The sequence below is a fragment of the Patella vulgata genome, chromosome 2 (assembly GCF_932274485.2).
Source record: "Patella vulgata chromosome 2, xgPatVulg1.2, whole genome shotgun sequence".
Taxonomy (NCBI): domain Eukaryota; kingdom Metazoa; phylum Mollusca; class Gastropoda; family Patellidae; genus Patella; species Patella vulgata.
The window spans coordinates 43,156,518-43,181,912 of record NC_065880.2 but is presented as its reverse complement, the minus strand read 5'-3'; the positions used below and the strand labels follow the sequence as shown (position 1 = coordinate 43,181,912).

The window sequence follows — 25,395 nt, the reverse complement described above, 5'->3', positions numbered from 1 at the left end:
ATATGTCACTAAAGATATAAATTATATTTATTTTCAAAATGCAAGTACAAAATACTGATTTGTGGAAATAATATTTTAATGAATGATTATATAAAAACCAGCAGTTAATTAAATTAAGTAAAATACTTGAATATCAAATATTGCAAATCTTAGATTATAAAATCTTTCATTCTTAATAACTTATCACAAAATCATTAACTTGATTAAATATGAAAGATAGCACATATGAATAGGTGATTATGCCCAAATGACAAACTGAATCTTACTTAATACTTAACATCGATGTTGTATAAGACTTAACCTAAACGTTATAGACTTAATAATGGTCCTATAATAGAGTTATCTTATATAAGTTATATACATTATAAAACTATAGCCATTAAAGTTGCATCAGCAAAACAGGGCAGTGGTGAAATGAAGTTCACAAATAACAATATTTTTTTACGAAGTTTCTAATCGGTTAACACCGATCCGACATTTATATCAAAATTAATGTGTAAATATCTCAAAGGAGTAATGTGAGAGAAATTAAAGGACAGGCATGACACCATTTGACTGTGGGTGATTTTATCAAATTTTAAGATAACAAGACTAGAGCGTTGGGTGGGGGTCAGGGGCGGATTGGGGCCTTTTACTGACCGCGGAGCCCGGATGGGGGGTCCGGGGGCTCTCCCCCATAAAAAATTTGAAAAATGACCCCCAATATGCGATTTGGTGGCATATCTGATTATAATCTCTGTCAAAAAATATATCTCATAAATCGATTAATTTAGGCCAAAACCCCGACCTGCATGTAATTTACAACCATCAACCTGTGAAATTGTCATATCGTATTAATTAACGTATTATCATTGTATCTCAAGTCCAGCTATCATCAAATTTTGCTGAGGCCTTAAAATTGATTTCTTTTTTTTTTTTTTTTTTTTTTTTTTTGAGTTACGAACCATCGGCAGACAAACAGGGTGCAGGTGACTTAATAATTAGTAAATTTCGGGCGACAGTGTCGGCTAAATCCGATGAAATTTTCGGATGAAATTCGGAACCCCATTGCAGGATTCCGAATTCCGGCCCACACCCAGCACACCCGGCCCAGAATATCTATTATACCAGCCTATTCCAGGCTCCAGTAATGGCGTGGCGGCCCGTTAAAGCCAACGGCCACATACAACATGATCATCATCGCTCCATGGCCGATCCAATATCCCCCCCCCCCTTCCCATATAATGTTCAGCAGAAAAGAGTTTTTTTTAGACGAATTGGACAAAATTATTTTTTTCATTTTTTGTCCGACCGGCCCTTCGGGCGATCGCCCCTGGTGGGGATGTAATGGCAGTAACTGGGTTTGAGCAAAATAAATACAAGAAATTGTGCGTGACACGTCATTTAGCGGTGTTAGTATTCACCTATTGTAGGTCCATAGTGCAGATTCACGGCACGAATATTTCCCAGGTCTTAACCGTGTTCCATGATTTGGACCCATCATAGCGATATTATTGTACGGTAGACAACTATGTTGTTATAATTGGGGATGAAATGGGGTTTAACGTCCTACTTACAGGCTAATTTTTTAACGGCCAATACTTATTTCGAATTTCAATTGTCAATAGTTCTTTTACGTCGACACCAACGTATGCTACGGACATTTGTTTTTCGCACCATCCGAATAACTGGACAATGTTCCTTGCCCGACCTTCCATCTACAGCACTGACAAGGAGAAACCATGTTGGGAAAATCTGAGTTAGGCCAAGACCGGGATCAAACCTCGTACCTGATTAGTGAGCTAGTGCCTTACTCACTGACCCAACGTTGCCCCCGATCAAATATTGTATTTATATTCGTTTCTCATCTACAAAAAGGTAATTGGAAATCCTGTACCATACGCTGTGTGTATTTCAAGTCTGATTTGCATAAATTTAATTACGGGGCTACCAGAATAAACTTTTGCTATCGTTTAAAATTTAAGCAGAGTTAATCAAAAGTTTTCTACTTTTATTTCATTTTTTCTGTTCCCGTGACAGTCAATTGAACTGATATTCTCTCTCACAATGTTTTAAATAACAACCCTTCGTCTTCATAGGAATTAGCAATGAGCTATTTACCCCACTCTACGTCAGTCACTCCCGGCGTCTTTAAATTTTTATTATGGATAAATCACAGCAAAGCTCTGAATGTTAAAATTATATGTGGGTTATGTTTAAAAAGTCCTATCAAATGTTTAGAATATGTGGGTATCTACTTTGTCCTTAAGCTTATGGAATACTTATGTCTTTGGTTTTTATGCGTGGTAGCAATGACTCCCCAAATTGTACGCTTTAAACGCATCTGGATAATCATGGGAAAGTGGTCGTCGCGAGTATCAAGTCACTCATAAAATTGAACAAAGAAATTTTCTAATGGGATTTCATATTTGACTGTCATGTTCAGTACAATATCTTGAGCTGAAAGCTCTGATAAGGTTATTGGACTATTTCTTCTCATTTAACGTATACTCTGTAGTGGAGCCTACAATATGGGACTGCTTCTTTAAGACACAATTTGGGTAGATGCTTCCAATGGACTAAAGCAGAGATGAAAAATAATTCAGATTATTCCCAAAAATGTGGATGAACGAAAGACCCGGGTGACGACAATATACGTTTAGATCAAATCTTAACGTATATACAAAAACTTGACTTTCTTTGGCTTAAGCACAAGAGTCATAACACTTTTCATATTAAGGGAATGCATGGTTATAAACTAATAATTACTCTATTCTACTCAATATGGTTATGGAAATATAAAGTTTATATCTAGCTACATTGAATAATGCTCTGTGGTTGTGGAATTTTAATGAAGATACATTTATCATAATAATTTGTTTGCTGCCTCTTCTCCGGCGTTCTCTAATGTATCGTTGTATTCTTTGGATGATTTTGGCACTAAAGTAAAGTTCGTTCTATTCCTCTTATTTTTGTCATCAGAAATCAGTATTTCTACATTGGGAATTCTGGAAGAAAAAGAGTACAGATTTGTCTTTCATGAAAAGTGTTCTTGATAAACAATATTGAAGCGATAGTTTGAATCTGGAATTTTAGCAACAATCGTGGGGTGAAACTCAAGGCTTATATTAGCCCCGGACACCCAGACCCTAAGTTGTCCACATTTCACGAAATTTTATTGGATAATCAACCACATAAAAAACGAACCCCCGGTTACGTATGGATAATGGAACTTTTTTTAGCAAAAGTCGAAAAAGAGTTGCGCCCCTTCCCGAAATAAATCCCATAATTCATACATTATCATAAACAGACATGAATCGTGATGACGAATTAGGATTAATAAACACCATAAATATGATCTTTGAAGAGAGTAATTTTACAATAAAACATTTTGGAGTGTTGGATATTGAACAGGCACCGCAAATACTATTTAATAGATTTTTCTTAAATGACAATTCTTAAATTAATTTCGTCAGCGTCGATATCTTGTTGTAGGGCATTTACCTCTCTTATTACGCTCTCTGACTGAAAAGGTAGATTTTGTACATTATAACGTAAAAGACCAGATAATCTCGTCAATGGTCTAGTTATTCTCAAATGTTGACAGCCCAACCAGACTAATATTCGTAGAATATTTGTCTAAATGATAGAGACTAGGCTTATACAGATTTATAATCCGTGATTCCACTCCATAGACCACTCGACCACCAACCCGTCTCGTTCCTTGGCCACGAAAAGAGATTTACCAGCAAAGTTTGTTTCAAACGAAAACGCAACAATATAGTTAGCTAAGTTAAGTTGTATCTGGTGTTAGTGGAACCAAAGAAACTCGTACTTAAACTTGTCATGTATCATACTGGAGCTTACAATAATACACTGACTTTATGCAGCGACCTGTAACTACTTATATATAACCGATATCACAAACATATATATGTTTCCAAGAAAGGAGACTCACAAGTTCGAAAACTTTAATACGGGGTATGTGAGAATGATTAATACTGACATACTTGACCGCATTGTCATTTGCAAATTATGTCATAAGTAGATCATTTAAATTATAAGCCAATTAATTATAGGACTGAAGTAACGAGGGAAGCGTGGAACACTCAACAGAAGATATCTACAGAACACCTTTCAGGCTTTATTTGGTTAAATTTGGCATATTTATACCATAAATGAATTACACGTACCTTCCAAATCGCTTTCCATCCTCTATAGATTCTGGTAGATCTGTGTTATGTGTTTCTGGTAAATAGAGTGTTAGAAGTCCAGCACCAACAGATAAAGCTCCGAACACAATCATGGGCAATGCTCTGCCAAAATCCCCACCAACAATCTTACCCTGGAGTAACAGGAGACAAGCATGGTTAACAAAGATTCTTCAATTAAAATTGGATGGAAATGAAATTGACCAAACCGTGAACTAAATGAGAATGTAAACGTAGTCGATTGTGTTAATATATTAAACGGGGAGGTAACTCTACAATGGGTGAATACCACGAGTCTTGTCTGAGCTTTCTTTTTTTTCTTATAAAATGTTTATTCACAAAATTTAAACACCATATCATATATATATACATTAGATGTTTTCATATATGCATTAATATACACAACACCATGAAATGGTTAAAAAGAGGTGAAAAGTGTGTATGAACATTGAAATAGAAATAATCCGAGTTTAATAGAAAGGATGGCTTAATGAACTTAAAAATAAAATCTTTAAAGGGACAATAACACTCTTGCTGGCTTGAAAGCTCCAGAAAATAAATAATATCTCTATCTAAGTACTAGATGTTTAAGTGCCCTACCTGTTGTGTAAATTATTCATTACATCCTATTTTACTTGTCCAGAGGGTTCGAAAATATTTTTAAATCGAAGTTTCATTTGAAAAAGTTTACGTTAGACCTTTCAAACCATTATGTTGAATTTTTCAAAATTTTTTAAATAAGGTGTGTTGAGATAAAATTTGTATCATCAATTAATTGAAATATTCTAAAATAGTACAATTTGTTGACCAGAATAAAGATTGGGACATATTATTCAGTTACAACAAGAGTGGTATTGAGCCTTTAACACTTTTATGTTTTTGCAGTAGATATTTACACAGTCTGTAAGCTAATAACATAAACCAAACGATTTTTTTTTTTAAAAAAGACACCATTAACTGTTGATTGGAGAACGAAAATAGTAGAGTCAATTCTAGGAGTATGTATGGTTAACTATTTAAAACAAAACACAAAACAGGGTATATATAGCTATAAGTACTTCTCTGTTATTAAATAACGACATTTCGTAACACTTGCAGGTAACGTCTTCAGGTTAATGACACATATGCTTGCTTATAAAATTTTTTTAATGGTTTCTTCTTATTATTAATCAGCTTGGCGTAAGCTAAAATATGTATAAATAGGCTGACTTGGTGTACATTGTATAGTATGTCATTAACTATAAAACGAGACAAGCGAGTGTTACGAAACTTCGTTATTAAATAACAGAGAAGTAGTTATATCCATATATACCTTGTGTTGTTTTTTGTTTTAAAAAAGATAAAAAAAAAAAGTGATTCTTAAGTAGGGCCTACTTACCGCATCGACGACATATGGTGATATCATTCCACCTAACCTAGCAAAACTCGAACTAAAACCCATACCAGCTTGTCTAACTACAGTAGGAAAAAGCTCACTAGAAAACACATAAATAATAGCGAATCCCATTGTAGCACCCACCTTTCCCAACATGGCAAATAATACTGTTAACCACTGATTCTCTGAAACAGAAACAGCATTATTATAATTTTATGTACGATAAATGGACAGTAAGTAACGAAAAATACATTCTGAAAAATGGACCCTCCCTCAATGAAATGAGCTGACTGACATATCGTCTAACAATAGTTTATTTATAGCTTGCGGTATCTCCCGACGAATACAAAGTTTTAAGAGGGATTTGAAGCAAATATTTGATAGATTAGATAGTTTGAATATGTTTTTAGTCCAAACATATCATCAAATCACGCAGTTTGTACGCGGGAAAGTATCTTTAAGGAGAGCATGAAATCAATGTATCAATAATAAATGATATCAATAAGAGTATGAAGTTGGTGGAACTATGAAGTTAATCAGAGTATGAACTTAATGAATGGTTTTTAATGAGGGCACGAAATAACTAATGATATTAATGGCGGCATGACCTGAATGGGCCGATCCTGTAACGCAAAAAAGTATTTCGTTCGCCTAGCTATCCGATAATCAGTGTAGGGCGACCTTGAAATAAACTAGTTAGAACACTTTTCCATTCATGTGATTGGCCCCAACGGGCTTGTCTTTATCTTATTATTACAAGATAGCATATACAAAACGGTTATCTTGTAATTACAAAATACTCAGAATATATTTTTTTTTCATTTGATTGACCCTAATGGTCTTCCATAAATGACATATACTGAGCGCCATGGAAAACGCATCACTTTTTTTCCCCAAATATGTATAATATGTATAATATTAAGCAATACTATGAACTATTGTTTCACACAATGCCCCCAAAGGCAAAAAATATCGGAAATATCGGCCCGTGTGCACAAAAAAAAAATTGCACGAGATGCACATGAAAAACCCAATATTCACGTGCAGGATTGTGTGTGAGCCTTTTAAAAGCATGTTTTCAACTTAATGTGCAGTACATGAACTGTGAAACGTTAATCTGGCGCAATTTGTTGTTGGACGTGTGAAGGAATCGAGCTAGAGATGCCGAGACTTACTGAAAATCAACGCAATGAAGCCATGCATGGGAATGTCCAGTGCTGGCATGTCAACAAGTGCTATTGCCAGACACTTCAATTGTCATCAGTCCACTATTGTAAGGTTGGTGGAACGTGTTCGAGTTACTGGATCAACACGTGACCGTCAACGTATGGGGCGCCGTTTGTAAATTAATTATTTAGCTTTTTATATAGCAAAAAACACTAGATTTAATTTAAATTTATATATATAGTTAAATCTCGACTTTTCTGCAAATTTTTCACTTTTAATATTTAAACTAAAAATACAACAAAAACTTTATATTTAACATAATATATATAAATATTTCTTGATTTGTCTCTGTTTTCATATTTAACATTTAGCATTGAATATTAAGACCAAAACAAGAGACTTGATGATATATAAATATTTAGCTAAATATTTAGTTAAATGTTTAAACATTTAGCTAAATATATATTTAGTTAAATGTTAAACATTTATATGTTTAGTTAAACATTTATATGTTTAGTTAAACATTTATATGTTTAGTTAAACATTTATATGTTTAGTTAAACATTTATATATTTAGCTAAATAATATATATTTAGCTAAATAATATATATTTAGCTAAATACTTATATATTTAACTAAATAATTATATATTTAACTAAATAATTATATATTTAGCTAAATAATTATATATTTGGCTAAACATATAGTTAAATTTACAAAGCGCAACCGTACCACGCCGTTTTTAAAATAATTATTGTTGTAAGCGACTTCACACTAAACGATGACGTAGTGTACAACTTTCCATTGACTGCACAACACAGTGCTATCTGGTACCTGAACGCTCAGCTTAGTTCTTACACCCGCAATTCGTTAATAATGCCTACATCGTGGTCAGCTTCCATTTCTAATTGCTAGTAGGCCTATTGTGCCAAGGCTCACATGTCGGGTACACGTCATCATTTTTTGCGCAGTTTTTTGTGTCGCTTACGATAATATTAATATTGGCGGGACCACAAATATATATATTTATATATTTAGTTAACTGTTTATATATTTAACTAAATATATATATTTAGTTAAATGTTTATATATTTAGTTAAATGTTTATATATTTAACTAAATATATATATTTAGCTAAATGTTTATATATTTAGCTAAATGTTTATATATTTAGCTAAATGTTTATATATTTAGCTAAATGTTTATATATTTAGCTAAATGTTTATATATTTAGCTAAATGTTTATATATTTAGCTAAATATTTAACTTTAGATTTTTCAGTGATTTAGTATTTAGCATTTATACCTACGAAAAACAGCACATCTAGCTATATATTTAACTAAGCGATGTGAAATCAAGATATAACATTTAAAGTTTTTCATAGACCAAAAACTCGACTTTTAGCTTCAATATTTTTTGATATTTACATATATGCCATTTTTGTTCTAATATTTATCAAAATATATATATTCGGAGTTACATCTAATGTTTTTTGCTATAAAAAAAATTAAATAATTATTTTACAAACGGCGCCCCATATCAACGTCCTGGTCCACAATGCGTTACAACCCAAGCTCAAGACCGCTTCATCCGGGTCAGTCATCTGCGTGACAGATTCCGCCCAGCGACTCGAACAGGTGCAGCAGTCGTCGGAAGATAAGGACCAGTAAGTGCCAACACCGTAAGACGTCGTCTAAGAGAAGTAGGACTCCGTGCACGACGACCTTATGTTGGAGCTATCCTCAGGGATCATCACCGTCAGCGGCGTTTGATATAGGCCCAAGGGCACCAGACATGGAGAAGAGTAGACTGGCAAAGTGTGCTCTTCAGCGATGAGAGTCGCTTTCATCTTTATCACGCTGATGGCCGTCAACGTGTGTGGAGACGTCTTGGGGAACGTCTTGCAGACTGCTGCGTCTTCGAAACGAATCGATGGAGTGGGGGAAGTGTAATGGTGTGGGGAGGCTTCACATTTCATCACCGGACCGCCCTACACATTTGCAGGGGTCGCGTTAATGCTGTAGCCTACCGTGATGATGTCTTGCAACCAATTGTTGTTCCGATGTTTCGCGCGCACCCACAACTTCAGCACTTCCAACAGGATAATGCACGTCCGCATACCGCCCGTTTTAGTATGGACTACCTGGCTGCTAACAACATCAATGTCTTGGACTGGCCAGCCATGTCTCCGGACATGGCACCGATAGAACATGTCTGGGATGAGATTGGACGCCGTCTGTATCGGAAACCACAGATGCACACCATTGCTTTTTTAGAAGCTGCTCTTGTCCAAGAATGGAACAATTTGCCCCAGGCTTTCTTTCGAACATTGGTAAATTCCATGCGACGTCGCTGCACAGCGTGCGTAAGAGCCCGTGGAGGACACACGCGCTACTGACATCTGTGTCGTACTTTTGACCCCTCCGTTGATTACAGATTAAACATTCATAAGTGTACAAATGTGTTGTTATTGATGTGTTCCCATTTGAAAATTGTTCACAATAAGAAGGAACATAAATAAGATATGTTTACAGGATCATTTTGTTATACGAAAAACTAAGTGATGCGTTTTCCATGGCGCTCGGTATATTTTTCATATTCACATAATAAACGATTGTCTTTCAGAAGACAATTTCCAAGATAAATAATAATAATATGTCCAAATCCACAAACAGTGTTCATAGCCCGTACAAAACTATACACAAAAGAACGTTCGTTTTTTGCATGTCATTAAAAGGGGGTTTGCCACTCACTTTTACAATGGTATTTTGAACTGACCGCGCTGCTTAATATATATACCGTTGTATGCTGCTGGCCAGTTAAGCTACAGTAACTGTTAGGTACAAATCTCAACTGGAATTCTTTTGACCAGGATTTAATTCTAATTGACAGAGCAAGGCTTTTCTCAAACGAATTCGGACTGTGTCTGTGAATAGCTAGTCTGCAGTTTTGCAATCAATATACATGTAATCACAATTAGAGTTCACGGGAAACTGATGTAACCGTATGACTGTGTCTGTCTGTAAATTTATTTCCTTTGATGGGATGGGACAACAAAAACGAGGTCCCGTGTACACGCACACGGCAGACCTCAGCAGATTGCAGTGCCCTACATCTAGCCTCGGCTGAATGATGAATTCCGCCATTGGAACTACTTTTAAGTTTCCGGATTACCAACGGCGTTGCCCATGACGACGCCATTGAAGAATGTCTTATCATACAAAAATTTCAAAGTCTGAAGTTGTTTTTCTTTCAAGTTTATCCGATTTTCTTCAAACAAGGACAACTTTACACTAAAAATTCTACACACGCTTCGAGTGACGCAATTTTGATAACCTCTTTTTAAAAGCGGCAAGTTTTCCAAATAAGTAAACCGGTGCCGCATCGCAATTGTATAGGCGTAGGTACATATCACTTACCGTCATACAGCCGAGGCTAGATGTAGAGTAACGGAATCCGCCGATGTTTGCCGAATAGCATATTGAATGGCGCATGCACGTCCTCATTATCCCTAGAGGTGCAGAAAGTAGTACAGACCCGTATATTGGGTTTAGGGTCAGCTAAAATTACTAATCTGTCGATTCTTGCTAAACTTGATACTGACAAAACTTTTAAAATAACATGCTATAATAATCTTGCAGCTTTGGGTATATCATCCAAAATTTGTCATGTTACTTTCAGAATACAATTCTGTAAAATAGAAATTAAATGGGGTTTAACGTCCTACCGTTTTGCTCCGAGTCATGGGCTAATGAAGACGGGCATGCGCCTTACAGAGTGCTACGAGGGACATTTTGCCTGGACAGCCGCGTTATACGACCTACTCTTATATCAAATTCCACGTACAATGGTATCTTTTACGTGAACGCCAATGTATATACGGGACCATCCGAACGACTTTACGTTGGCTTTTGCCGGGCGGGGGGGGGGGGGTAGAATACTGTACACTACTACTCTCTCTACTTACCATCCCCTGCATATAATATGGTGATTATCGTTATACCACATGCCACTCCACCCACAATCATACTTCCGACATGTAAAACTTTACGGCCAACTCTATCTAATAACAATATACAGACTGTATAGGCGGGAAACTCAACTAATCCGACCAGAAAAAAGTTGAGAAAGAGCGAACCTGCTCCCAAATTATCACTGTTTAAAGACAGGCCAAAATACACCATACTCACAACCATCCTAAAATTAAAAAATAACAATAACAAAGTCAACGAATATGGTTTTATTATTAAAGTGACATTCTAATCCTATATTTAAAAAAAATTCTTTTTAAATTTATAATCAGAAGGCATATCACTTTCTTCCAACATTAAGCATCTTTGGTGGCTGTCAAAAACTCAGTGCTTTGTAGTTCCACATTAAACATATTTGGTTGACGTCAAAACAAAAACCCAGTGCTTTGTAGTTGTAGTATTGTTTTGAATATATAGCTGCATTATTTGCTACCTATTCTCTAAAATACACGTTTCTTTCCCATCCATACACAATACGTTTGTGTTTTTAAGCCCCAATCTTTAATGTTGTTGATATCAAGCTGCAGAATTAGATGTTATTTTTTTTTTTAAATAGATTTCACAGTTCAGTGCAAGTAGAATATCTATTGATCATTTCACCACACCATCATTTCTAAAAGCTCCTTTTAAATCATTAAAGCCCAACATGCAAGTTTAGTACTATACATAATAACAAGTACTTTTTTAGAAAATATTCTTGTCCAACCATTATTCAAATTGATCAATTCTAATTAATTTATGTCTTCATCCCTATTAAACAAATAATAGTAATGATAATTGTGCCATATTTTTCTTACAAGCCCGAACATCCTTCACGAAGGATTTTTTATACTAAGATATTGCAATACCAAACGAGTACAAAAGTAGTATAAGAAGTAAATATACTAAACAGCAAAAGAAACGTCAGTACGATTTTAAAATCAGAGAGGCATTTTAATCAAATCATTCTAGAAAACGACTTACTAAATGGATCAAGCAATTTTTTGTGAACAGTATGTTGGTACATTAGTGATTAATTCATCACAATTCCGAGACATTACGAGAAGGTTTAGAGTCTGTACACGGTCTATACATCAGTATCTAGTGTGTCCACCGCGAGTGTCAATAACAGCAGTGCAGCGCGTGTACTGTCTGTACATGGAGTGGACCAGACGATTGATGAACGCCATTGGCACCTGGAACTACACTCTCAGATAAGCCTGGCGCAATCCATCGGCTGTGTTTGGTCTCGGTACGACGTTATTAAGTCTCCTCTGCATTTCATCCCAAAGATGTTCAGTCGGGTTTAAGTCCGGACTAAGGGCTGGCCAGTGCATAACATTGATACCGTTCTGCTGTAGAAAGTCCCGAGTAACTCTGGCGGTGTTGGCACGGGCGTTGTCACGCTGGAAAACGTTGTTTCGATGACGTGCGAAATGTAGTATGACGTGGGATCTGAGAGCTTGATCGATGTAGCGCACTGCTGTGATGCCGCCTCCTCTCCCTGGACCAAGATTTTGGAACACCACGTGACCCACTCTCTGGTTCAGGCCGATTCCACCCCAAACCATTATGCTTGGACCTCGTTCCATGCCACATTGGACAGAATAAAGCGTTGTTGAAGCCTATAGATGGTCCGAACATTGACCTGGAAGTGATTGGCAACGGCTTGGGCAGTGTGGCCAGCGTCGAGTCTTCCAAGAGCCTGGTTCCTCTGAGCTGTCGAGAGTCGTGGCATGCTGCTGACGTAGTGTGAATGATTCAACCAGGTAAAGGGGTGCATTTTATAGGGCTGGTCCCGGTGAACAGCACGTGCAGCATGAGTTACATGAAAATCATGGAGAAAACATTACCATCTCAGAAGTCAGGTTGCGTTTTTGAGAACCTTTCCTGGGTTCAATTCTGTGTTGGGAAGGAGCCTTATTGCTCAGTTAAAGTTGGAAATATACAATAAAAACATTTGGCAAATTTTATGCAATGCGTCTATTCAGAGTAACATACCAACCTGACGTTTCTTTTGCTGCTTAGTATATATTTCATCGTGAAATAATAAAAACACAAGATCAAAATCCTTACCAATTAAAGAAAATTATAATAGTTCTAACTGCTAGTACTCGATGTGTAAATAATTGAAATATATTGGCCTTTGGTTTTTTGTCTTCTTTTTGATCCTCAGTTTCCATTATAAAGATTTTGTCTTGTAGTTTGACCTTATTAACCTTTGCTGCATGACGTATAATGACTTCCGCCTCATCAGTTCGTCCTTCGTTGATTAGCCATCTTGGAGATTCTGGAATTAACCTAAAAATTCAATTAGCATTTCTTATACATGCAAATGTATTAACAAAAGGTTGAAAGTATTAATTGTGATGTACGTTCGGAAATCATCTATAGATTTACGAGCTCTCATATTATGAGTATGTATTGTGTCCGTTATATATTAAATCGGATTGGCGCGCTGAGTACATAATGCCTGCGGTCTATGTTTTTCATTTGTCCTATTCCGAGCTTATATGTCAGAATGAATATGATACAGGTTGCCTGTGTACCCTCGTGAATTATTGGAAATACACATATAACTTCTGCTAGTCCCAAATGACCTAGTTAAAGTTCAGTAAACGTTCATCACCATTTTTCTTTCACTCTTAATAATGGCTCATGAACTATATACCTTAAGTCATGCCTTCTAAATTTCGTTGTTGAATAATAGTCATAGCTACAACTTCTGACGTGCTATGCACCCGTTTCAAGCAACTTTGAAATGCACGACATTTGAAATGCAAAATTTGTAGGTGGTGTTCAAATGAAGCAACTGTGCCGAATAGTGGTGGGACAAAGGAGACACGTGTGGTCAATTTGAGATACTTTAATTTTGGTAATAATTTTGATTGTCGTTGTACACTGGCGTTTCTTCACTCTTTTTATTTTTCAAAATACCATATAAGGACAGCAATATGCCCGAATCATGTCAAAACCTATAACTTAAATCTTTGCTTACCACCAATATCCAAGGAATAGGACAACAGGAATAGAAGCTGTTATTTCTAGATAATGCCAATCTCGTATAAAATATCCCATACCAGCATATAATACCATACCAATAGCAAAGAAATATTCTATAACTATACCAGTCCATGCTCTCTTTGATGGCCCCACAATCTCAACACCTAAAAGATAGATATATTTTCACCTAAAAATAATATCGTAAGCAAAAAATGTATTTTGATGTCTTTCGCACGATGTCGCCGTTTGCTCTTACGCTTTAGTTTTGATTGACACCTTGAAATTTTTGCAAACAAAATTCTTGGCCGGCATACTATGCAATACAGTACAACCAGGTGCGGTCCCTTTTACGGACGCAACCCGTCCCTTACAGATGTATGGACAAAAATCATCTAGGGGCTGGTAAGAAATCCTTATATTCGGAAAGACAGCAGCTTGAACAATTCAACCAACTCAATGGAATTATACTGGTGCCAGCACGAGTACGATTTCCAAGGTGGCGTGCTGCGATTTAGCCTGGTCGAGAGGTCCCTCCAAAATGTGTTTCCTACTTTCAGAATAAAATTTATTCGATACCAAACCTGGATGAAGCTGATGAATGGAAGCACCACAACAATTAACCGTAACTGAGATGGCGACGCTTATTCTTTAGGGTGGACAATGACGCCTATCGCAGCGGTGTTACTCTGCGGGTTTGAAGAATATACGTTATTTAAATAAATATCATTAGAACTCACCCAGTACAAAACAAGTTGTAAAGACTCCAGCAGTTCCAATACCATTAATAAATCTGATGATAACAAACGTTATAAAATTTTGGGCCCAGGCTAAACCCAGCCCGCCTGCTAATACCAATACTATAGACGCGTACAGGGAAATCTTACGACCAAATCTGAAAAAAAATTTTTTTAGAGATACATTTAGCAATACACTATCAAATAATAACAATGTGACATCTCCATGGTAGCATTCCAGGCATTCCAGTACTTTAGGGTGCATTATCACGATATTATCAATGTCATTTAGGAACCACGTGGTATTATCAAATATTCATTTGTAGAAGTCATTAGCGAAAGCTTCCATGCTTTGGCATCATTTCGGTTATATAAGTAAATGTACTCACTTGTCTGAGAAAGCCCCGGTAGCAAATGCTCCAAAGAAATAACCACCCATGAATATCATCTGAGCATGAGAGGTCTTCAAAGCATCATCACATACCAGGTTCAGCTGAAAGTGAAAGAACAGTACGATTAAACACACTGCATTCAATCTACTTAAGAGAGAATGGGGGCGTAACAACGATTACAAAAAAAGATAAATATGTGTTTCGAATTTAATTCTTGTATTCTTAATTTCTTCAGTTAGCTGAATTGCGCGCAGTTTCATTTTGGGCATGCAATGTCTTGTCAAGGAGTTCTCGGGATCGCTCCCGAAGTTGGCCTAAAACGTTCCTAGGCTTTTTCCAGAGTGGAGGGGGCTGGTAAGGAAAAGCATCTAGTCGTTCGGATGGGACGAAAACCCGAGGTCTCGTGTATACGTTGGCGTGCACGTACGAGAACCAATGATAGTTGGAATTCGAAAAAGAGTAGGCCATAGAGTCGCTTTCCGGGCATAATTTCACACATAGCACACTGCAATACGCGTCTGTCTTTATTAGCTAAATCGGTGCCTTTCTGTCTCATCAACGAAATCCATAAAGCTTTATTTATTAAATGTAGTGTATGACAGTAAAAAGATTACATACGCAAGGTACGCAAGATTATTTGCACATATTCATTCTACTATCTAATACCACCGGGGTGGCGTCCTTAATGCGCTGCTGCGACCGTACGGCGACCAGAAAATACACAACACGAACGTGAACACAACGCGAGAAAATGTCCCAAAAAATTACAAATTGAAGAAAGTCGCCATCTCACAGCTTTCCGGGCAAGATCGCAGTACCTTGGCGATTGCTTTGAACATGCTCAAAACAAACGCCGTGAATCGGCGATCATTGGCGATCATGGAGACCACAGTACAATATCTGGCGTTTCCACCACGCTTTTACCACGCTTATTGCAATCTTGACGCGCTCTGAGACCATTTTCCGTCGCTGTAGTAGTACAGCAAGGACGCCACACCGGTCTGACGGGGATATTAAGTGCACATCTCAGCCCTTGTGTTAACCTGTAACACGATGCCTATAATGCTATGCTATGCGTCGCTGGTTAGATGTGGGAAGGGACTCTAACCAAAACATCCCCACATCCAACGTGTGACGCATACTCTCTTCACTGCTACATTTTATAATAGCCTTGTGATCGTCTAATATTGTCTCTGGTTATTTTTGTAATTCTTTACTCTAGGACTCTACTAACATTGTGTATATATCTTTATCGCAGCCGCTAAAACATTAACTCTGGAAACCTGTTTACGTTAACTATGTTTTATATCTTTATAACATCCATAATACAACGGTTATATGCAGGAAACTACACACACAGCTATGACATTAAATATAAGCTAAATATAAGTTCTCTATCCCCTAGCTTGTGTTTTGCGGCGGCGGTACCCAGCCTCTCGACCGAGGAGGTTGTTGGAACGTCCTTCTGAGATTACGAAATGATGCACTCACCCTAGCCTCTAAGCCGAGGAAGCTGTGGGTATGATGTTCCCCTGGGGACTCCGAATGATGTCTAAAGAAACTTAAACCCCGCACGTTCTTTATAAAGAGATTACGTGCATGAGTCATGTATTGAACCCCGGGAAAATGGTTGGTCAGCTGCACAGAGGCTACCCTAGTTCCTTTAGGAACTGTGTCTGAGCGGACGATGTCCACTGACAGTTCCTATCGGGCCCTATATAGCCGCTATATGAAAATACCACTCTTCCCCTCCTCTGTTCTAAGGCTATTTTGGAATCCTTACCTACTATTTTTCACCTTTATTCTAATTTATTCGCCAAAGGAATCATTTCTTGCCACAGCCGACACACATTTCTAATGATTCAACACTATTTTCAAGTAGAATTCTGCGATTAAAAACATACACAAAATACGTTTGATCTGACGGCCATTACGAGACCCGGACATGCGCAAACCGCATGTTTATTTCATCGCTAAATTCTACTTGAAAATTGTGTTGAATAATTAAAAATTTGTGTCAAATATATTGATAAATGATACCCTTTGGTGGAAAATAAAGAATCACGGTGAAAAATAGAAGGTTTGTGTTCTAAAACAGCCTGAGAACACAGGTGGGGAAGAGCGGTATTTTACCGTATTTTCATATTGCAGCTATATAAGGCTCGACAGGAACTGTCAGTGGACATCGTCCGCTCAGAGACAGTTCCTAAAGGAACTAAGGCTACCCCGGATTTCAACACAGTGTACTTAAATGGATACCCATGAGGGCGGGTGTCCACGTTTCTAAAACACGGGATTACCATATTTGGATTACCAGACTATGATGCCATTGCCTGATTTTAATCTACCAGACATATCCTTGTTAGCCTAGTTCTTGCTGTCACTGGTTCTAGCTAACGACTTCAATACGTTAACCAGAGCATCTTTTAAGAAAAATGAAATATACCCTACCGTATATAGTAAGTATAGTCTTACAAACCCTCTGCTTTCGCCCCTCTTTAAAATGTCTAAAACATTAATTTAACATTGGCATTATTAACGGGCGTACATTAAATTAAAAAAGAAGCACCTACCTCAGACGATGCAGTGTTAAGAAATACTGATTGGTCGTAAACCCATTTAGAACAACTTAGCGTTGACCTGGAATGGTTGCTACTTGTGTAATCATACAGATGACATTGGTCATATAACCACCCCAACCCTTTGCTGGCAAGGGGAATGGTTTCGTTGATGAGTTTTTGGTGATATTCAGACTGGACAGCGTAGGTATCATTTTCATATCCTGGTATGGCACATCTGAAAGGTCAATATTTTGATTGAAATTAAATTGTGACAGACGATTTGATTCTTTTGGGGTGGGGATGGGGGTGGGATGGGAGTGCAGGTAGTATAGTATCAACACTAACACGTATAGGCTGGACTTAAAGTTTTCTTTTAAACTCTTTCTTCATAATTTAATTGCTATTAGGCAGCAATTGTCCGCATTGTTAAAAGACAACTTAAAGCCTGCTTATTTTAAAGTGAAGGCGCACCAACGGCTTCTGAATGGTTTCTCACGTGTGAAATGCATATCGGTCGACGGAATATATTTTTTACTGCCACGAAAACACATCATAATACAACGACGTATCTGTCTTCATGGTACGTTTCCATGAGGAGATATTTATTCTATTATTTACAAACAACAAGCATACCGTTTAAATGTAATTTATGATTATTTATGTTGAAGTTACTTTCAATCTAGAACATAAAACACAAAAAAAACTAGAGGACGCGTGGTGTATTACAAACATGCTTGCAAGATTTTTTTATATAAAACTGTGTTAGTAGGTAAATGAATGATAAGCTCTACAGTTCGATGACATTCTATAAAAGTGGTAGTATTAAAGGGGCATTCCCATATTGTGCAGTGTATTTGTGGGTACCGGTACCAATTAAACACCAAAATCTAAAGAAATAGCCCGATTACCTTGTTTAAACGTTTCTGCTAAAATATGAAAATGGTCGCCCAGATTGCTTAACGACGCATTATGTAAGAACTCAATTTGCCTATTGCAGATCTTATTTTTTGGCTTCAAATGTTATACATATCTTTTTAAACATTTTAAAAGGAAATAAACATCCGCGGGATTTAAAAATTTAACGATGAAATGGACAATCGAGGCCAAGTCTTGGTTGTCAAGTACCGTTGCTACGATAATGAACGATCTACGCTATATCTTCAAACAGTCATAACTTCGCTCAAAATACAGTAACTTGAATGAAATTTCCAATATATTTAGTTTTATCATCTAATTTATAACTAGAACTGTCGGCTCTTTATCTAAATCCTACATAATGCATATTTAATAGACTTACGTTACTCTGTTGGTTATGTGTTATCGGATGACTAATAAAACTACAACCACTTATAAAACTTATCCATTAGTACTGCGGCTGTTATTATGACAACTTGTCGCCGGTTTTGGAGTAGGCTGATCATCTAGACAATACAAATATGATCGCTTCTTTAGTGTTACATCACTTTCTGATGGAAACTGTCCGAATCTCTTCCCGACCACGAAACGACATCTAATAATAATTTTAGTTAAATTGAGCGAGAGGGGTGGGTGATCAAGTGGTCTAATGTGTAAACTTTAATTCAGGCGATCTGGCATTGGGGCAAGTGCTTTGTCTTCGATACCGGGCGTGTACCTAACCGTCGGGGCTCTGTCTATGGAGATAGTTTGCGTCCCACCCCCTCTATAAACAAACTAATTATATGGTTATTATTTCCATATGTCTTTCCCCAAATTACCGTTAAACCCCAATTTCCCATTCTCTCGTAGGTAAAATAAATATGTGCGTATATTTAACATGAATAGCTTAAAGGGTCTAAATCTCTATTAATGTAATATAGGTGTATCAATCTGATTAAAACACAGATCCTATTTCGTTTCGTTTTTTTATAGTTCAACATTTCGTTTTATTTGTCTTTACTACACTAGTATCTGGAAGAAGTGGGGGATGAGCCAATGAAACGGTCTGTTACGGCGAGTTCTTGGCGTGCGATGCATGGAACTGTGGGTAAACCACTAGAAACGTCAACGCTGATTGATTAATCAATTTCTGATGTCATAGGGTCAAACGCCGCTAGTACGATGTGACCTTCCAGTGCAACTGGTCAGATCTTCATGTAGTGTAGGCCATCGAAAGTATAAAATAAAACGAAACGAAATATAGATCTGTATTTTAATCAGATTGACAGGTGTATATAAACTGATTTGCATTCAATTTTTAAAACTTGTATTGTAATGTCTGATCAGTTTTGTTCGTCTTAATGCGTGAGCTGTCCAAATAAAGGGTCCATATTTCACCCACGCATTGACGTTTAGCCTCGTTCACCAAGGCGTCTCATTACAAATCGCGCTCGAAAGCATACAGTACTTGTTTTAAAAATGTTCACTGTCTTCAATATTTTATACCAGGGACCCATATTTTCACGGCAAGATAAAAACATCACTATAGATTGGAGTGGACCAATGTTTGTAATGGATAATATTGAGCTTTACGTCCTTTAACTGGATATATTTTACCTAGATTCCACCTATCAATAATTTTACTTAACCTAAGGAAATGTAATGTTTTGATTTTGCATGTTCAGGGAGCAAACAATAACCTTCTCATTTACATGCATCTGGTTATGCCCAGTGTCCCAGGCGACAAAATTAACTGACCTATATTACTAGTATTTAAATGGTCATCTATGTTTTACTTGAGATTTATATGGCGCAATACGTCATACAAATATTGGGTACAACGTATTATTTAACTTATATTAAAATAACTCGTAATTAACCAACAGAGCCCCCAGATTAATATCTTATAAAAGAGTACAGTGAAACTGTTGAACCTACCTATGTGAAGGAATATACATAATAAAAACAGATATAACCATACGTATTCCATGAGTTATGCCAGGTAAAAATAGTAAAGAACAAATCTTTTTCTGATATATTCCAAACTCTCCTATAAATTTCAATATCTGATCGTAACGCATGTTGATGATAAAGGAAGGCAATGCTTAGTTACAAATAAAAGACAGACGATTTCGTAAGGTGTTTAGGTAATCACAAGCATGAGAATTTTAACACTGATAAAAACACTGATAAACAGCTGTTGTATATACACAGAGGAAAGAGTGGTCGCCATGCAAGATACGCCTCTGGGTGCAGCTTATACATATTTTAGGTTTTAGTTATACGAGTCTCCAGTGCCACGGTGGCTCAGTGAATAGGATGCTGCCACACTAACCTGGAATTCCTGAGTTTGAATCCTGGTGTTGGCCGAGAAAAGTACTACGGGTCTTTAGCAGAGGGGGGAAACTGGAGGATCCGGAGAAAACCCACAGGTTGAATAGACGACCTTACTCCTTTGTCACATACAAGCGGGGAATTGAAACCACGCCACTTGATTCAATGACAGATCTAACAGGCAAGCGTTACACCACTAGAATACCCGACCCCCACGAAAAAAACTATAGATCCCGTGTACACGTTGGCATACACGCAAAATTCCACTCATAGTACACTGCATGGCGTATTCCCGTCTTCATTAGTCCGGTTGTAGCAAGAAGTAGGATGTTAAACCTCATTTAACTCTTCTATTGTGATATCGTCTTACTTTTAAATATCGGCCTACTACTAAACACATGTTGTATATAACTGACCGAGAATATTTCATTTCCAAGAATTGTGTTTTAAAGAATATATTTCATAAACGATCATGTTTACACAATATAGCCAATATATTAAAACAGACATTGTTCTATACATATTCCAGATATTCAACCAAATTCATGATTTTGTGATAAAATCGATTTAAAGTTACTATGAGGGAAATTTTGTCCGGTCAGCTGCATTACGGCCTACTCTTATATCGAATTCCAACTGCGCAGGGATCTTTTACGTGCACTCCAATGTATACACGAGACCTCGGTTTTTCGTCCCATCCGAACGACTAGACAGCTGTCCTTGTCAGGAAATATGTTATTCACGACAAAACGACAAATGTTTTATTTATTTTATGATTTTACAATCATTTTAGGTAAAAACAACTAGCCAGTGGAATAACACTTTTATTTCACTGATAAAACGCGGTATTCCACTACTGATCATAAAATAAATATATATAATAACGTTTTGATCAAATTTTTATTTTTTATATCAATCATGTTCAGATGTCAGTGCGATTTAGGTTAAGATTAATAATATACTAAGAGTAGAAACGCTACCTATTTTTTTTTATTATGACATATAGTCTGATAATGAGCCATGGTTTTATGGTTATACATCTATTCCCCTTATCTTTTAGTTTAAAGTTTTAAAGAGACGATACCTTGGATTTTGATACTAAGTGCAATTTAAGGTAATTTTAAATGATGTTTTCAATATTACATGCCTCTTTAAAGAAAAAGAAAATTTAACGTTCACTGTATTGTTTACACACGCTATAACTAACATATTCTTATCTGATGGGTGTTGAGTGGTTTAATTTCGATACGAGGCATTTACTTGAGAATGAGTAAGGACGTCTTTCTCATCGTGTGGTTTCTCTCCGTAATCAATGTTTCCACAGAGAGGTGACACCATAGCGTTATGTGCCAATCGTTCGTGTGGTCAACTTCATTTTAATCATTCTCATTGTTGGTGGTGCAGGAAGAGGGCTTGGGAAGGAAGAGCATCTAGCCGTTCCTGTAATGTGGAAAAACGAGCTCCAATGTACACCTTGGCGTACACGTAAAAGAGCCCTGGGCAATCGGAATTCAACTCCTGTTCGGGCAAAATTGTTCTCACTCAAGCCACAATCCATGGTACATGCCCGTCTTCATTGTCTCGGTGGCAGCCGTGGTAGTTCAGTGAGTAAGACGTTGCCTCCCTAACCTGTAGATCCCGTGTTCGATCCCGGTGTTGGCTGAGAAAGTTCATTGGGATTTTTTCGGCGTGGTTCCCCCGTGTCAGTGTTGCAGGCCAGAAGGACAATGTATAGTCGTTTGGATGGGGCGAAAAACCGAGGTCCCGTGTACCCATTGGCGTACACGTAAAAGAACCATTGACAGTTGGAATTCGATATAAGAGTAGACAGCAGTTCCGATGTCCGGGCAAAATTTCCCTTATAGCACACTGTAAGGCATATGCCCTACTGCATTAGCCCAATCGGAGCAGAGCAGTATGACGTTAAATCCCATTAAATTACCATTACCATTTGCCCGGTTGGTGCAGAAAAGTAGGACGTTAAGCTCTATTCCATTCATTCATTTAAATCATATAAGGTATGATGGGGTAAATAAGTAATAATAGACAGCGACAATAATCGAAATAAGCCAATTTTTGTTTGTTTTTTTAAAAAAAGACAACAACACTTACCTGTGTTTTGGAACAAATTGCAGGAAAACTGTTACACACATCCGTATTCCATGAGTTATTGCTGGTAAACATAATAAAAAGAATACTCTCTTCTGGTATGTGCCAAACTCTCCAAGATGCCGCAATATCTCGTCGAAATGCATTGCAATAGATTCACTAGTTCACACACAGACAAAATTAGTTTTTGAATTGTTACTAAGTGACGATCTCTCTGTAAAATAAAGTTTCGCGTTCTGGTGAAGATATTATTCTATGGCACATTGACAATTACCTCCACAAAGTACCCGTTTGGTTATGCATTCAGGTCATAAATAAATGCTACATTGGTATTGCCTCACTATTATTATCAACAAGTATTCAAGATTTATATACTCCCATCGAGCGTGATAAACAAAGTAATATGCTCATTAAAGATTTTTGGAGTTGTCATTTCTGAACCTTGCTCGATTTCCCTAATTCGCGTAAAAATAGCAACGAAACATCGTACACAAAAATATGAAAACATTAAGTAAGACGTAAATAGAAACCATGCATGTGTAGTTAATGCGACTCAGATTGTATACTATGGAACCATAAAGTGACCTTACTTAGTTTGTTACTTTCTCTGTCTGTATACGCATTAACCTAGTAATTTGGCAATCGGGATTATTATAATAATAAGATGATTGAAGCAACTATATTGTCAGAAGTGGCAGTGTCAGCAATGACACGTATAACAAGGCGCTAATCACAGAGAATAGTAATTGACTAGGTCTGAATTTAAAAGAGTGGTAGTTGAAATTACATTACCGCGGGAAACTACAGAATTTTTGCAGTAATCGATCTGTTAAATAACTTTGTAAACGCACCATATTTCGATCACGGAAACTACCATCAAGAATAGCAATTTTATAAATGCAATGAAATAAAATGGGCTTAAACGTCGTATAGTTTTGTATCAACAGGCTAATGAAGACGGGCAAGTACCATACAGTGTAACACGGGGTAAATTTTGTCCGGATAACAACTGAATTCCAAATGTCAAGGGTTCTTTTACGTGCACACCAATGTGTACACGGGATCTCTGGTTTTGTCTCATCCAAACTACCAGAAGTTTTATAAAGATAGGCTGGTTAATATTATCCACATAATATTATATCTTTATTAGCCTAGTTATATTAGACATGAAGGACGTTAAAACCATTTCATTCTTACACGAAAAACAATAACGAAAAAAAAAATAAAAATAAATATAATACACTCACATTACTGTACTGACGACATGACTGCAGCACACAATATGGTAAGATAATGCAAAATACTGCCGTGCTCAAAGTATGTTTTCACAAAGGGGAAATTTCCCCAACTTGTAGATCGAGCTAATCCCAATAGATAACAGGAAAAGCAATTATCTTAAAGTCAAAGTGTAAAGAAATTATCGAACAATTTTACCTTCCATCAAATGATCAATTTGAGAATTCATTTTCACAACCCAAATTCATATAATAACATGAATATGCCATAGAACGTATCATTTTACGAGTGAACGACCTACGATGGATACAGTTAGACTTCTTGACGACTATACCTGTTCAACATATAGTTCACAGAGGTTAGGGTAGACTATATCATGCCATGAACACATGAATATTGCACAGAGTGAAAGAAGCGTATTATTTTAAATAGATGCACATAATATCACATTAGAGTCATGACCCCCTGAACTCTGTATCTAAAATGCATCACTGATTAAACACGTGTGAATTTCTAGTGCGTATTAACTGGAATTCTGTCACTGCCCGTTCTAGTTAAGAGCGAAAGTGGTCCATATGCTCTCATGTATATTTGTGACTATACTATATACTCTATATACCCGGGTCACATTTCATGACTTACTGATCAATATTTATATACAGTAAACATCTTACTTTTACCTATAGTATTATACCTACTTCATGTCTAACGAGAAAGCAATTATTTGATTGATGGGGTCAAGTTAAGTTCAGTTGCAGAATCAGAACAATTCCTTCATATCCTTTAATTCTATAATTTACCGCGTTGTGTCATGGATTAAGTTTATTTGCAAACTATATTTGCCTCTTTTAAGAATTGATTAATTGGTTATGAAATATTTAGGTGAGAGAGTGTAAGCTCGGACACCCCTTCTGCAGCCTGTATGAGAAAAGATGCACGAATGGTGGTGCCACCTATTAAATAATTTAATAAATGATTGTTATTGGTACAAGGGAGGAGTCAATTTCCCCAAGAACAAATGTCCTACGCACAAAAATCCAAATTTCGATACCAAAAGTGGATTTCCTGAAAATAGGCAAATGATAACCACTATAGATGGTTGCAATTCTAGCCTATTGGTTTGGTTTAGTTTTGGTGTGTGAAGATGCTGAGGATTAATTAATTGTAAAGGCTACCTCGGGGCAAGTTGTGCAATTTTTAAAGGGTCAAGTTAAGCTGATTGCCATCCATATCTCAGCCATCCGATGGCCTAGAGTTTATTTTTGGCTTGTCATGTGAATAAATGTCTAGAAAAAAGACTCACAATAGAAAGAGTTAAATATTGTTTTATTCTTTAAGGAAATGCGTGAAAATAGTTCATGTTCTTGTAACAGTCACGTAGAAATGA

At 36.8% G+C, this 25,395-nt stretch overlaps 1 protein-coding gene across 3 annotated transcripts; it reads right to left on the bottom strand.

Moving 5' to 3' along the window:
* Nucleotides 1–895: 895 nt before the first annotated feature.
* Nucleotides 896–24,037, bottom strand: LOC126811393 (organic cation transporter protein). Of its 3 annotated transcripts, XM_050536979.2 has the most exons (11): nt 24,020–24,037; nt 22,776–22,986; nt 17,445–17,667; nt 14,869–14,972; nt 14,483–14,637; nt 13,741–13,909; nt 12,819–13,043; nt 10,700–10,929; nt 5,569–5,750; nt 4,173–4,324; nt 896–2,987 (listed from the first exon to the last, which is right to left on the bottom strand). In XM_050536979.2, the coding sequence occupies exons 2-11, from the start codon at nt 22,916–22,918 to the stop codon at nt 2,846–2,848; spliced, it is 1,725 nt and encodes a 574-aa protein (XP_050392936.1). In that variant the 5' UTR covers nt 22,919–22,986; nt 24,020–24,037; the 3' UTR covers nt 896–2,845. The 3 variants fall into 3 exon arrangements, with proteins under 3 accessions (XP_050392936.1, XP_050392935.1, XP_050392937.1); XM_050536978.2 differs by lacking the exon at nt 24,020–24,037 and having other exon boundaries at nt 22,776–23,170; XM_050536980.2 differs by lacking the exons at nt 22,776–22,986; nt 24,020–24,037 and adding an exon at nt 20,268–20,419.
* Nucleotides 24,038–25,395: the final 1,358 nt, after the last annotated feature.

Bases quoted from the DNA above. Each gene is read 5' to 3' on its own strand.
- LOC126811393 (XM_050536979.2), bottom strand. From the start codon at position 22,918: ATGCATTTCGACGAGATATTGCGGCATCTTGGAGAGTTTGGCACATAC. The intron at 14,973-17,444 runs GTAGGTGCTTCT...TTTCACTTTCAG, and splicing joins TTAACACTGCATCGTCTGAG to CTGAACCTGGTATGTGATGA. The intron at 13,910-14,482 runs GTGAGTTCTAAT...TCTATCTTTTAG, and splicing joins TACAACTTGTTTTGTACTGG to GTGTTGAGATTGTGGGGCCA.